This window comes from Podarcis raffonei, chromosome 5 (assembly GCF_027172205.1).
Source record: "Podarcis raffonei isolate rPodRaf1 chromosome 5, rPodRaf1.pri, whole genome shotgun sequence".
NCBI lineage: Eukaryota > Metazoa > Chordata > Lepidosauria > Squamata > Lacertidae > Podarcis > Podarcis raffonei.
Window position 1 is genome coordinate 7,516,843 of NC_070606.1, and position 15,427 is coordinate 7,532,269.

The 15,427-nt window shown below is 44.0% G+C and overlaps 1 protein-coding gene across 1 annotated transcript in view; it reads left to right on the top strand.

Moving 5' to 3' along the window:
- The window catches only part of VWF (von Willebrand factor), a 163,769-nt gene that overhangs the window by 111,191 nt on the left and 37,151 nt on the right, over positions 1–15,427 (top strand). Inside the window, exons 38-43 of the mRNA XM_053387704.1 lie at positions 2,420–2,625; positions 7,570–7,672; positions 8,370–8,444; positions 9,017–9,121; positions 9,748–9,953; positions 12,405–12,554. Coding sequence (XP_053243679.1) covers positions 2,420–2,625; positions 7,570–7,672; positions 8,370–8,444; positions 9,017–9,121; positions 9,748–9,953; positions 12,405–12,554 — 845 coding nt within the window. The remainder of the gene's footprint in view (positions 1–2,419; positions 2,626–7,569; positions 7,673–8,369; positions 8,445–9,016; positions 9,122–9,747; positions 9,954–12,404; positions 12,555–15,427) is intronic.

The window sequence follows — 15,427 nt, forward strand, 5'->3', positions numbered from 1 at the left end:
GCAGGCTCAGCAGCTACAAAGCCAACTTTCTGGCAGGGCTTTCGATAAAGATGTCTCTGTGATATATATTTCCCCCCGTTTTAAGATGCTGCAAGGGTAACACCTTCATTAAAGTCCACTGCAGTTGCTTTACTAATATCCTTCAAGCACAAACCAGAACATATTTTAAATACACTACAGGTTGATCAAGGGCCCCGTCTTTGAATCTTTCCTGCATACTATATCCCACGAGAGGGATTGAGATGTCAAAGACCCTCTGCAGCCTTCTGCCAAAATGCAAAGGCAGAAGGAGAAGGGAGGACAAAGTTTGTCTGATGACCTGAATTGTCACAGTGATGTGCAGCCTGCAAAGTTAACTGCGGCACCTTGGAGCAGTCTCTGACTTGGAGTGCCACAAAATTTGAATTTTGCCCAGATCTCTGCTTTTGCCATTTTGAACTCTTAAGTATCAAAGTCTGCTTTAAATGCCAATTCTGCATTCAAAATCTGAGTGCTTTAGATTTCTTGGTATGCACTGACTTCACTTCTCTTAACTTTGAGCTACATCCTGCGTTGGAGGCAGTACGCCTCTGAATATCAGTTTCTGGGATTTCCAACTGGGCGAAGGACTGTTGTCTTGCTGGCAGGCTTCCCACAGGCATCACACCCTGTTCTGCCCGGGAGAGCAGGATTCTGGGCTAGGCTGTTCTTTGGTCTGATCCAGCAGGGCAACTTTTAGGGTTCTGCGATCCTATATTTGATTTGAAGTGTATTGCATTATACAGGTCACAATATTGATGTAAATAAGATCTCTAACAAGCTCTGCTTATGTTCACGTCTGCACAGAAAATCCCTCTCATCAAAAACAAGAGAAGATCTTCAGTTGGTCAGCTTCACTGAAGGCTGTCAAAATCTACTTTAGGAAAACGCAATACAGGGAATGATTGAGGTGTACTTCATTCGTGTAGCTAAGGGTCAGAAAAGGCTTTTTTTTATAGAGACAGAGTGAGAAGGACTCTCATTCCATTTCCCTGATTTAAATTACCTCTCTTGAAGTTGATATTAGCCTTCACTGAGGGAGGGGCGGGATGCAGGCCCAATACGATACCTAGCAACTCTTTTAGTACTAGATTCTGGCTCCTGTAGTGTCAAAACTAGATCATCTGCAAACGCTCTTAATTTAAACTGTTTGGCTCCGACCTGTATACCTTTAACCATCTGGTCCCTTCTAATCATGTTCAGCAAAACCTCCAGGACCGAGATAAAAAGCAGGGGGGAAATTGGGCATCCCTGTCGTGTCCCTTTTTCTATCTTGAACTGTTCTGTAACCACATTATTTACAATTAGTTTAGCCGTTTGTTCTGAATATATTGCACCAATACCATTCTCAAAACCATGGCCTACCCCCATACCCTGTAGGTTCTTTTTCATAAAGCTCCAAGAAATGTTATCAAAGGCTTTCTCCTAGCATCCCCCACTTCCCAATGGCAGGGCTACTAATAACTATGGAGGAGGTTATTGGTTGTTAGCCCCTAAACAAGCAAGAATATGCATTGTTGGATTTTGATGGCAATCACCCATGAAAGAAAGTGTGGAATGGGTGTTCTGTGAGCCCTTGTCGATTTCTAGATTCCACCCACAATGAAGTCTGGAGAGACAGAGAGAGAGAGAGCATATTCTGAATTGGCATCTCCCATCTGCACATAGCCAGCTTTGCTACCTCAAGATCCCCAGCACTCAGTCTACCGCATGCGTAGACCAGCCCCTATTGACTGAGGTTTGAAAGAATAGCTGTGAGACATATGGATGCTCCAAAAGCACTCATTCCATAGTAAACACCCCCTGGAGCACTCTAAATGCCTGCATGTGAGCCATGTGTGCCAAAGGCTGACATCCATTTGCTTGAAAAAATGGCATGCTGTCCAGTGCTGACAACATTTTTATAGTTGGCATCAAAAAGCAACCACAATAAAGACTTCAGAAAGCGCCCTTCTTCTTCTTCTTCTTCTTCTTCTTCTTCTTCTTCTTCTTCTTCTTCTTCGTCTCCTCCTCCTCCTCTTTCTGTATTTTAATATTCAATGTGCCCAACTAAAATCTGAAATGGCACTCTTGGCATTTCCTAGCTATGTCAGGAAATGCTTGGTATTTTACTATGTTTTTATATATGCTGTAAGCCACCCAGAGTGGCTGGGGAAACCCAGCTAGATGGGTGGGGTATACATAATAAAATTATTATTAATAATATTGATTGATTGATTGGATTGAATTGAATTGCAGTGAACTTAGATTTTTCTCACCCTAGTCCAAGCATTCAGGATGCATTTAAGATGGACTGTTTTTATTTTGTATTGTATCTCCATTGCAGACAAATAATAATAATTTTTATTTATTTGTTTACTTACCGTTTCGTTTATTTCCTTGTGTCTGGTGTTCTTAACAGCTATGGAATGTCCAGTCTCGATGAGGTATGGCTACTGTCAAGGAGGCTGCATAAAGCACTGTGCGAATGGTACCACCACAGAAATCTGCATGGATTATCCCACAGAAGGCTGTTTCTGCCCACAGGGACAAGTGACCCTGGATGGCAGGTGTGTTCACGAAGAAGAATGCACCCAGTGCATCAGTGAGGATGGGACACGCCACCAGGTAGATTCTCTAGATACTGCTTAGCGATTCTGAATCTTGGCTGGCTCTTGAGGAGTCAGCGTTGTTTTCCAGGGAGATCATTCTTAGGTTCCAGCTGACTTAAGGACATCCATGTTACTCCAACTCTGTGCTCTCCATTCTGCCTTTGTGCTTCTAACCACCCACAAGTCAAGAGAGGGAGCCCCACCCATTTGCCATCTGGCACAAGAGCCACTTGCTTTGTTCCCCTTAACTCACCAGGAAACTAGCTTGGCTATTTCAAGAATTAGAAGGGGACCTGGGCATTCTGCCTAACTGCCCCTGCCCCCCCAAATGCATAATAATACATTTGCTAAAATAATGTGTACTTCTATCATAACCCTCCTCCAGATTAAAAGTAGGTCAGGTGTAATGACGTCTGTATCCTTGGGGGTATCATTTATAGCAGGGGTCAGCAAACGTTTTCAGCAGGGGGCCGATCCACTGTCCCTCAGACCTTGTGGAGGGCCAGACTATATTTTGAAAGAAAATATGAATGGATTCCCATGCCCCACAAATAACCCAGAGATGCATTTCAAATAAAAGCACACATTCTACTTATGTAAAAACACCAGGCAGGCCCCACAAATACCCCAGAGATGCATTTTAAATAAACGGGCACATTCTACTCATATAAAAACACGCTGATTCCCGGACCGTCCGTGGCCTGGATTTAGAAGGTGATTGGGCCACCCCTGGCCCCCAGGCCTTAGTTTGTCTACCCTTGATTTATAGCCACTAAAGAAAACACATAACACTACCCCCCTCTTCACCTTTCCATCTGCTCTCACACTTTTGTTCCTATGCCTCTTGGTTTAAGAGCTTTCTCTTTTCTTCAAACCCAGATACAGCACAGAAACCCCTAAGGGTATCCCAGGAGGAAGAAACTGCAATTAAATTTGCTCCAAGTTTGTAGTACATTATTGACAAAATAAATGAGTTCTGACCATTTAGGGAGGAATGTTTTGGCTTGCCATAGAATCTTTCCCTGCCCGCTGCCAAGTTTCTCCACTCACGAGGAAGGACATAAGGCTCCCCGCAGCCAGTCCCGTCCCAGATCTCCAGCATTAAAGGTAAAGGTAAAGGACCCCTGACAGTTAAGTCCAGTTGTGGATGATTCTGGCGTTGTGGCACTCCTCTCACTTTACTGGCCAAGGGAGCCAGCGTTTGTCCACAGACACTTTTTCCAGGTCATGTGGCCAGCATGACTAAGCCGCTTCTGGCGAACCAGAGCAGCGCACAGAAACACCATTTACCTTCCCGCCAGAGCGGTCCCTATTTATCGACTTGCACTTTGACGTGCTTTCGAACTGCTAGGTTGGCAGGAACAGGGACCGAGCAACGGGAGCTCACCCCGTCACGAGGATTCGAACCACCAACCTTCTGATTGGCAAGCCCTAGGCTCTGTGGTTTAACCCACAGCGCCACCCGCGTCCCTTATCTCCAGCATTACAAAGGTTAATATGCATAAAACTCTGAAGGACATAAAAGCAGCCGCAGAAGGGTGATGCAATACACACAAACTTTTTAAGAGCCTTGCAAAGGAAGCAGGGTTAGGGCGTCATCGCTTTGCAGCAAATCTCCATCGGTTTTCACAGCATGACAAATATGGTGCTCTTACAACTGGGAGCCACTTTTCTAAGGGCTAATCCTACGATACTGTTGTAATACTTCAAGTTCCACAACAATGGAGGTAGGGGCAACCGCAGCGTGTGCCAAATTTCCCCTGGGATCATGGTTATTAAAAGTACTACTGCCTTGTCATATAGTAGGTGTATGTTTTACAGTGGATTTAGTCACAGCGGTAAGTGGGAATAACTTAATACCAGCAGAAAGAAAGAAAGAAAGAAAGAAAGAAAGAAAGAAAGAAAGAAAGAAGTAGCCTAAGAAGAGGTGGAGTAAGAAAGGCAACTAGGATAGGCTTTTGTGGATCGAGGGCCCGACCCCCGCTATGTGAAATAAACACACAAGGACACGTGATATAAGGTTAATGGGCAAGAAAAGGCCACAACTTTATTGATTACAGCAGTGAAAAGCTATTGGCTTAGGCATTGGATGACTATAGGAGGTGGGTTTATTCAAGAGTAGGTGGAGCCTGTTGATGCTGATCCAACTATAGGCTCACCCCCTGATGTCACCGAGGGTCGTGCCATGGCCTCCCGCCAAGCAGGCATCGGACGGAATACACGACCGCCAGATTCCTTTAACGGAATACCCACGGTAGATAGCATAGGCGATGGCCACACCTAGCCCTTGACACACATGAATCCAATGCCTAACCTACCCACCAATACCACAAAAGTTGTGACGATTGCTACGAGGTAGGCGAAAAAACCAAAAAGCCTAATGCCAAATGGAAAAATTCCTACCAGGCCCCCCAGACAACCGGGGCGACCAACCTAAGGTCCATAGCAAGGCCAAAAAACCTAGACCCTGAGCTAAATGGGAGTGGAGGGTGGGTGACTCGCTGCAGGACGACGACGACTGAGGAGGAGGCGGAGCTGGAGCCGCAGCATTAAGCTGCTAAACACGCCCCCCGGAGTCACCTGGTTGGCTGCCTCCGGTGGGCGTGGGCACCAGCCAGGTGAGGAGGGGCGGGGGCTAAGGCCCCCGGCCAAGGCCGGAGCTCGGGCTCCAGCCCACAACCACTCCCCTCACTTCCAGGGAGGAGAGTCTTTCTCACCTGGCCATTTTTAACAGCTCCTAACCAAGGTGGTGGGTGCTCTATATTTGGACCTTCCTGAAATTCCCCCAGAGTCCATCTAATCCAGGGATGGCAACCTAAGGCCCATGGGCCACAAGCAGCCCACAGGGGTCGTTTAACCGCCCCTCGAGCTGCCCCCGAACCAAGCCGCCTCCTTCGCAAGTCCCCGTGAACTGCGCTAAACTGGTGCAGCCCAGGGATTTCCTTCCGTGGTGCCAGAAATCGCGTCTGCGCGCTCCAGCCCACGGACGGATCTCCGCTGGAGTGAACCAGCACAGGTGAGGTAAACCTTGCTGACCCCTGATCTTATCCTTCTGCTGGCCATTAAAGTGGGGGAAGACATTTTGGCAATGGAGAGGGAAACTTTCTAGGAATTTTCAGGATGCATACATACAATAGAAAGTACAGTGGTACCTTGGGTTACATACGCTTCAGGTTACATACGCTTCAGGTTACACACTCCGCTAACCCAGAAATAGTGCTTCAGGTTAAGAACTTTGCTTCAGGATGAGAACAGAAATCGTGCTCCGGCGGCGCGGTGGAAGCAGGAGGCCCCATTAGCTAAAGTGGTGCTTCAGGTTAAGAACAGTTTCAGGTTAAGAACAGACCTCCGGAACGAATTAAGTACTTATCCCGAGGTACCACTGTAGTGATGGCAGAGGCTTTTAAAAAGAACTTATCCCATTTTTCTCAATTCCCCCTCCCCAGAAATCTCAAAATTTCTTCCCCATAGCTTCCTCATTTCCAAAGACAAAAAGTGTATGCTGCACTCCCTTCTCAGCCCTTATTTATTTAGTAATTGAAAGTATTCTTTATTGATGTCAATGTATCAGTCTACCTTTTTGCAAAGTCCCCCAATTTAGAGTTCCTGGCTTAAAATACACTGAGCCTGAGATTGTTGAGATTTATGCTACTCAAATCAATAAGCTATTCTGCACCTTCTGAACTTTGTCTTGCTTCTGTTGGCGACAGCTGACTGAATGCCTCTGGAAAGCTTTTAAGCAGGGCTTTAAGCCAGTGGCTCTTCCCTATCTGCAATGTTGGGTTTTCAGAAAGACTGGCTGTTGGGGGGGAAATGGTGCACTTAACCGTAATGAATTATAGATTTTGGTTTTCCAATGCTGTGTATTTACTTAAAGCTCAGTCAAAACACGTTCTTTCCCTCAGAGAATTCTGGGCAATGTAGTTGGTTAAGGGTTGCTAGGAACCATAACTCTGTGAGGGTTAAACTACAGTCCCCAAGATCCTTTAAGAGGAATAACGTGTTTCAGGTGTGCTTTAAAGGTATAGTATATACACAGCCTTATCCTCCGTGATAATTTATTAAATCCATTTTATAGCCCTCAGAAATGGTGATAGTCGCTGCATCTTGTGGCTGTTAATGTTGATTATGCATTGTGTGAAGAAGTAGGTATTTTTGTGTTGTGAACCTACCATCAGTTGACTTTGATGGGTGACCCCAGGGACTTCGCTTTCCTCCTTTACATCCCATTTCTGCCTCTGTCTAACTTTTATATGAATTTCTGCATGTTCTGTGTGTATGTAGATCCACTGATCATGGGTAATGTACTGATGCTTTGGCTGAAAGCCTAGGACCAGGCTTTTAAGTATTTCCCCTCAGCTTCCTTCATGTGCAGAACACCTGTCAATTGCTCGTCAGCTACCAATTTATTTATTGTCTTTTAGCAATGTCTCTGAGGTTTTTTTGATGTCTCTTTACTCCCAGTCTGAATCCAATAGAAAAGGACTACAGTCATATGCTGTAGCGAGAAATCTGGAACATTCTCAGCCTAAAATAGGATTAATTTGAAACATTTCATTTAGTGAAACTTTATAAGGTCCAGCTTTACTTGGCTTACTCAGCCAATGTTTGGTATGTGTTCTTCAACTTATAGAACCCCAGAATGCCTTGTATTTCCTCTAGTATTTTATAATTGTGCTCATAAAGTCAGGAAAAGGGCATTGCAGAGATCTGATTTGTTCTTTTCATCTTGTGCTAAATGTATTAGCCCTAATGTTAAATTGGGCAACATCTCTGGTTTCTTGTAATTATTCTAACAAACCAAAGCAATACCATATGTAGTATTCTGTTTTGCTTTATTTTCTAGGTAGCTCTCTCTCTCTCTCTCTCTCTCTCTCTCTCTCTCCTGTCCCTCTCCCCACCCCCCAAAATCAGATTGCATAACAAATAATCAGACAATTTTTCTTCTTCAAACATATAGCACTTGGAAACATGGATTCCTTCCAATGAACCCTGCAAGATCTGCATGTGTCTAGAAAATAGGACCATCAGCTGCGCCATTCAGCCTTGTCCAACCCCCCAGCGTAAGTCAAGAATTCCCACCCTTCAAAAAAGACATAACACTTCCTTTACTGTCTAAAACTTCCCTGCTTTTTCATGGATTAAGCTGTCGGTCCGACATTACCTGTACTTCCACCCCATGGCCCTGCCTTCTACGTGCATCCTGTAAAACACACTTAAAACATGTGTGCAGACCTTTGTGTTAAACACATGAAGATGTGAAAATGAGCCCATATGCCCCTGGGGATGTTGGGATGGATGGAGCTTGCATGCCCATCCCTCCCTGTCCTCTGTTTTAAGTCCACTTGTGTTCAGTTAAAAGCCTGAGCAGGGCTAATTCCTCATGCACAGTGTGGAAAGGCACAGAGCCACTGGAAGAGACTTTTCAGGAGCTGCATTAATTCCTATCTCTTCCTATACCGATGGCCGGCCCACTCATGAGGCAAGGTGAGGTGACTACCTCAGGCAGCAGATCCACAGGGGCAACAAATCCTGATGTAGGTCTTCACTCACTTTTTCTTCCCTTATGGGGAGGGAGATTCCATCTTGTGATTTGCCTCAGGTGCCAGGTCATTGATTTCATCAATGAAGCCCTCACTACAATCTATGAGAAATATACCGCAATTCTGGCCTCCAAGGAGAGTGGCCCTTGAGGGAAAGTTTGGCTGTTCTTGCTTTGAGTATTAATGGACGTGGGTTATTGTTTCCCTCTTGTTGTAGCTCCTGCTTGTGGTTCCTGTGAAATTCCAAGATTACGAAGGGATTCTGAGCAGTGTTGCCCGTTCTACGAATGTGGTGAGTCTCTGGGGGAGTCGTATGCACAGAGCCTCCAAGTGTCCCTATTTTCCAGGGACGGCCTTGATTTAGAGAAGCCATCCCGCTTTCTGATTTGATCCTGGAATTTCCCGCTTTTCCTTATTTTCATTGGAGAAATGTGGGAGGGTATGGAGTTATCCAACCCCCAAGCCACCTGAAGGCAATCCTGTGTAGGGAAGGTTTTTTCCGAATGTTTATTGTGTTTTTTATATATGTTGGAAGCTGCCTGGAGTACTGGGGCAACCCAGTAAGATATGTAGGGTACAAATAGGAAAATTGTGTGGCCAGGCGGAGACCCCCCCCCCCGACCCCAGGCAACCCCCGGGAGGAATGACGACTCATGACAACGTGTTATGGGATTAAAATTGGCCACAACTTTATTAAATTCTCAGATGTAGGGAGACCTTGGCTTAGGCATTGAGCATTTATCCCTCCCAGACCCCAGCTGGGGATCTGGGGAACATCAGGGTTATCTAAACTGTGTGGGGATTGGGCTGGCTCTGAAAATGCATAACGCTTGATTCCTTCCATTTTCTGTTTTCTGTTTTTAGTCTGTGACCTGGTCAGTTGCAAAATGCCAGCTGTACCTCATTGTGAAGATGGTCTCCAGCTTTTGCAGACGAATCCTGGAAAATGCAGGCCAGATTATGCATGTGGTAAAATTCCTTTGAAACATCAAATACTGGTTTTACTTACTTATGCAATTCTTTCTGGTGCATGTTTGTGTGTTTTTGTGTATGTATGAGCATATGAGATGTGCTCTGTGAGCTCCATGTACTTGATTTCTTTTCGTGGTGTTTATGTTGATTGCTGGTGGTGGTTCTGTGTCTTTTAAAAAAAATACGATTGTTTGTTTTTGCTTGTTCCTTAATAAATTAATTACTGTTTTCACATTGTATTCACTGCCCTGAGAACATTAGCTTTGGGGCAACATACAAATACTGTTCTTTAAAAAAAAAAAAAGCAAAGGCTCCTTTTGCAGATTGTGTTAAGTTGTGGATGAACATATCAGACGACATAGCGATTCTTCAAACAGCTCTTGTTTATTCACAGGCCAGAACAGAACTGAGCTGAAGGGCTCAGTCAGCCTGCTTATATAGAGCTCCAGTACAACGTTACTGTAGCAACTTTCTAAAACTATCCAATCACTGAACGTCACTTTCGATCCTTCATTTGCATAACTATCTACAGTATCCCCTGCTGGCCCAGTGTGAGAACTTCAGTACATAACAGCTTGCTTGTTGCATAGCCTTGTTTGTTTCTGGATTTTTTTGTTTCCTAGTGTGCAAAAAAGAGGATTGCGACCCACAGCCAATTGCTCCCTGCCCACCTCACCGGAAGCTTACTATTAAGAAGACTCAGTGCTGTGATGAATTTCAGTGTACTTGTGACTGTGTCAATTCAACAGTGGCCTGCCCTGCTGGATACTTATCAACAACTCTCACTAACGACTGTGGCTGCACATCTACCACCTGCAACCCCGACAAGGTAAAAATAATGAATTGTCCTACCTGCCCATGAAGAATGACTTTGTTGACAAGGCTCGCACCATGCATGGGCTATTCCTGCCCATCTCACCCAGACCATCTCCTTTATTCCCATCAAGATGCTACCTTTGCAGAGTTTGTGCAAGTCAGGGGCTGGAATTGTGCCTTCCTCTCCCATCTTCCGCCAGCTCTGGTGTATCCAACCCAAATCCTGCTGTTATCTGAACGTTGTGTCATTTTGCAATAGGGGTGTAATGCCTAGGGCTCCATCAGAATGGGAGGATAACATCAAAAGGAGATTGTTGTTATCAGGGCTGGATTTACCGTATTTTTCGCTCTGTAAGACACACCAGACCACAAGACGCACCTAGTTTTTGGAGAAGGAAAGCAAGAAAAAAAATATTCTGAATCTCAGAAGCCAGAACAGCAAGAGGGATCGCTGCGTAGTGAAAGCAGCAATCACTCTTGCTGTTCTGGCTTCTGTGATAGCTGTGCAGCCTGCATTCGTTCCATAAGACGCACACACATTTCCCCTTACTTTTTAGGAGGGAAAAAGTGAGTCTTATAGAGCAAAAAATACGGTAGGTTTGATGAGGCCCTAAGCTACTGAAGGTAATGGGGCCCTTTATAGGTCCAGCTGTCCTTTGTCAACAACAAATTATTGCTGTTTTTTGTGTTGAATATATACTATATAGTAATTTATGGACCTAATAGGTATCTAAAGCCACTTGCACATAACTAAATATGTATTTTATCAAAGTGGTATTTTAGGGAGCAGGCTAGCAGGCGGGGTCCATTACTTACATCATAGGAGCCTACACAACACAAAACACTGTTGCTGTATGTAGGTTTCATTTTATTTGTTTTTTATCTTATATTTTGGAAATGTACATCCAAAGAGATTGGGGCTCCAAGCTATAGCTTGTTTAGCTTATATGTAAATCCGGCACTGGTTGTTATGGAAGGCAAACTCTGGCATGCTAAATGTCAATGTTTGTTTTTGAATCCTATCCTAAGTTTCTTTGTAAAAGAATTCAAAACAGCTCTGGGGGTTGCTAAAATACGTAACACACAATAAATGCAAAACACAAAACAAAAAAATACAAAGCAAGATGTACTGAAATCAGAATCATTTAATAAAACTGATAGCAGATTGTAGGCGCTTCCAGACAATCTGTTTATTGAGCATTCATTCTGATTTTTTTGCAGGGAGATTAGATGACATTTCATGAAAGCAAGTGTCACCCCACACTTTCCAGTGCATTTCTTTATCTCACGCCCCATATCAGAAAAAATATGGTGTTTTGGGGGACCAGATTTGTTGTGCAAGCTTCTTACTGAAGTGGTTTAAGTTTGCTAAAATGTTTTGCAAATATATAAAACAGTTGCTGGGACCCACTGTATCTGCATCAGCATAAGGAGGATTAACTGAGAGTGTGCCCTGAAAACAAAGTCAAAGCTTCCACAATTGCACATTGTGAGGGATGTTAGCAACAGTGAACAAACTGATATGCCTGTTGTCATACAAGAATATACATGTTGTCATACATACACCTGACCACCTGATAAATCAGGTCCTCCCTTAAAGAGGGCACGTGTTGCGGTGAGACCTGGCAACCAAACCGTGTTGTGGGTGGCTACGATTGGATAGCCACAACACCCAGTTGGTATGTCTCTTGATGCTGGGTTTAATCAAGCCAATGGGACGCAGCCTAAATGGATCAAGGGACCTATTTATGCCCATGCACATGACCCCGAGCTTCCTCTTTTGGCTCATGCATCAGACCACCCGCCCACCTCTCCCTATATTTAGAGCTGTGCACTTGACCTTGCTATGCCGTCGTGTGTCGTCTGTCATTGGGACAGGGGCACGGCAGGAATTTTCCCCACTTGGCTGATTAGCTGTTGCCATTTGGGTTTCACCTGCCGCATAGCAAATCATCACAACTTGTTAGGTTGCGGATAGGCACTGGTTGAGATGATAGGGATGGGAGAACGCTCTCGCCATCCCTATGTGAAGGGTATTCCATTAAAGGAATCCACAGACTCAACTTGGTTTGGTCAACCCCTGAGAGGGGGTTGTGCCCGTGCCTGAGTCCAGGGGGACATTTGGGTGGCAGAGTTAGCCTGTTCCTGGCTTTCCGCTTATCCAGGTGTTCACCCTTGGCTGATCTATGCTGGAACCCTGGGTCAGTGCTACCTGCATGGCAGGGAGCTAGTCGAACCAGAGCCTATGCAACCAGTCACTTTCTGTAATCAATAAAGTTGTGGCCTAAATTCTGCCAAAAACCAAACCAAAATTTGAGTCTTGTCTGAATTTATTTAAGGGGGAGATTTAAAGGTCTGAACACGCAAAGGAATTCTTGCTTTCCTTGCAACCCAGCAAAATCCTATGAGAACACTTGGTGTGCAGTTTTCTGTGAAGTAAGTGTCATGTTTTAATTATTGGCAGGTTTGCGTCCATCAAAATGTTGTCTATCCTATTGGGAAGATTTGGGAGGAAGGCTGCACAGAATGTTCTTGCACAGATATGGAAGATGCTGTTACCGGGCTTCGAATTACAGAATGCCTTGAGAAGGAGTGCAATAAGATTTGCCCACCGGTATGTAAAACTCCAAGATCTTCATTAGAATAGAGTTCTTTCTAATGGGGAAATTGCACCCTTGCATAACTGCTGCGAAGCAGATGGCCTAAAGGCGGCAAGGCTGTTCTTAGAAAGCACCCTTCCTCCTATGGCCATGTTAGTCTTCTGTAAGGACGGGAAAGAAATTCGATTCAGACCCAATTTGCACATTTGGAAACAATATGAGAACTTCTTTGAAGTTCACATTTCTCCAATATACTATGGTAAAGTACCATAAAATGCACATATAAGTGAAAGCAAAATTAAAAATGCACAATATTATAGAAAATTTCTTGCAGAACTTTGTAAACAAGCATGCCTATGTTAGGAGAAATTAGCATTAAAATGCTGGTGGTTTTCATGATTCTCAAACTGATGTGGAAATGTGAAGAAGTGAATTTAAGATTGGAAAAATGAGAAACCGAGAGAAACAGAAAACGGGCAGATTCGCTCATTGTTGAACTTCTTTCCCTTTCCCACTGCAGCTTCTACTCTAAATGGAATGGTTGGCTGATTTGTATACCTAACACTTTATATTTGTTGTTCTTGGTAATAAAGTAGTTTAGTTTCATTTCATAACTAATGACCGATGAGATTGACATCGATACTGGGGAAGGTCCTAGAACAGATAATTCAACAGTCAGTTGTGAGCACTTAGAAAAGGATGCTGTGATTACTAAGACCCAACATGGGTTTCTCAAAATTAAATCATCCACCCATCTTCAAAATTTGTAGTTAGCCGCTTGGTGCTACAAAACCTCAAGTTCAAAATAATCTAACAAAATATAAAAAACCAAATATATATATATAAAAATTTTAAACCGCTAAAATATTTAGTGTGAAGACTTGTGCAGTACAGTAATAATTTCACTTGCTTAGCGGTAAGCATAGCAAACATAAAAAGGCATTTAGAGTTGAACCACACACTTGGCTCTTAATTTCCTGGCTGTCGACACAAACAAGGAAACATGCAACGGGACATAATTTTTCTCGTGTAATAGCAAAAAGCACAAAAGGTCATCAAAAGGTAACTTCTAAAAGTGGATCTGAGGCTTTTAAAACCATACTTGGTATGGTTTGCCTTCCTTCTGCTCCCTGGAGTGAGGCCTCATTGTTCATGGCACACAATGTAGAACACTGAACATATATCGCGTGGGGATCTGTGCTAGCTCTGGCGCAACTGGGCGTGGGAACTGTTCCTTCACAGTCTCCTCTTAACCTAAAACTTTTTCCATGGTTTCATTCCCCTCCAGACCATAATGTAGAAGAAGACCTAGACCTGCACATTCTCTCAGTTGTGTAATAAAACAAATTCATTAATACATCGCAAACCAGTGTTGTATTAAATGTTCCTAGCCAGGTTATAAAATCTGACACCTATTGCTTGACTAATATTAATAAAGCAATTTTAACTCTGGCTTCTGTTGTTTTCTGCGAGGCCGGTTGCCAGTTACAGTTGGTTTCATGCTCCAGGTTCCCTGGCTGTGTGTGGGTTGTGGCAGGTAGTAAAAAAGTTAAGAACTGACACCAAGAAAACTCATTTGCAGACGATCTAGTATGCAGCCAGCAGAATTTAATAACAGGCTAGCACTGCACTCTTCTTGTGCACATGAGCAGAGCTGGTAACATGCTTGCTGGATTTTCAAAAACTTGAGGTGGTGCCAAATCTCATTTTAAACTCCCTTTACTTTAAAGAGCAGGTTTGCTGGGGGCACTTTTGCTAGGGAGCCACTTATAAAAAAACCAAAAACATTTCCACAAATGATTATGAGCTATCCACACTCCCTATTGTCAGTTTTAAAACCATTTTCATTCCAATCCCCAAAACAGATTTTTAAACTCCAGGGTGCTTAAAATGCAGCATGAGAAGTTCTGTGGTGGAAACTCAGAGGGGAAAAAAGTCCAAAAAGTCCAGGTGTGTTCACAGATGGTTCCTGTGTGCTCTTTTGGATCATGGACATTATAACTTTTAGCTGGGAAGTCCAAGGGACAGTGTAAAAATTATTTGTTGCAGGAGGGATGTTTTTCTGCTCTAAACCAAATCCACCATCTACTTCTAAAACATTAAATTCAGAATGCTTCTTTGCTGAGGAGTACTAAATTGTTTTATCTGAGGATTTAAACCTAGATAAGATTTTCAGGTTTTGCTAAAGCCTTTCCTTGCTTTCCTTGCGGGTGGCGCTGAGGGTTAAACCACTGTGCTGCTTGGGCTTGCCAATCAAAAGGTTGGCGGTTCGAATCTCCGCAACAGAGTGAGCTCATGCTGTTCGGTCCCAGCTCCTGCCAACCTAGCAGTTCAAAAGCACGCCAAAGTGCAAGTAGATAAACAGATACCGCTCCGACGGGAAGGTAAACGGCATTTCCGTGCGCTGCTCTGGTTTCGCCAGAAGCAGCTTGGTCATGCTGGCCACATGACCCAGAAAAACTGTCTGCGAACAAACGCCGGCTCCCTCGGCCAGTAAAGCGAGATGAGCGCCACAACCCTAGAGTCGTCCACTACTGGACTTAATTGTCAGGGGTCCCTTTACCTTTACCTCCCTTGCTTTAATGAAATACAGGGTTGTCTTTTTCAAAGGGGAGATCAAATAATATTTTCTGTATATACCCTCAGCCAGGGGTAGCCAATATGGCCTCCTTTGGATGTTGGGCCTGCAACTTGGCATCCTGGATCTTTGGACACACTGCTTGGGGCTTATGAGAGGAATAACCCTAGACAGTATGGAGGACACCATGTTGACTTCCCCTTCCCTAAGCCATAGGTTCGAATTAGGACCAACACTTTATAGAATGAAAGCCTCAGCAAAACACTGGTTCAGAAGCTGCTCTCAAAATGAGTGGCAGCATAGAATCCT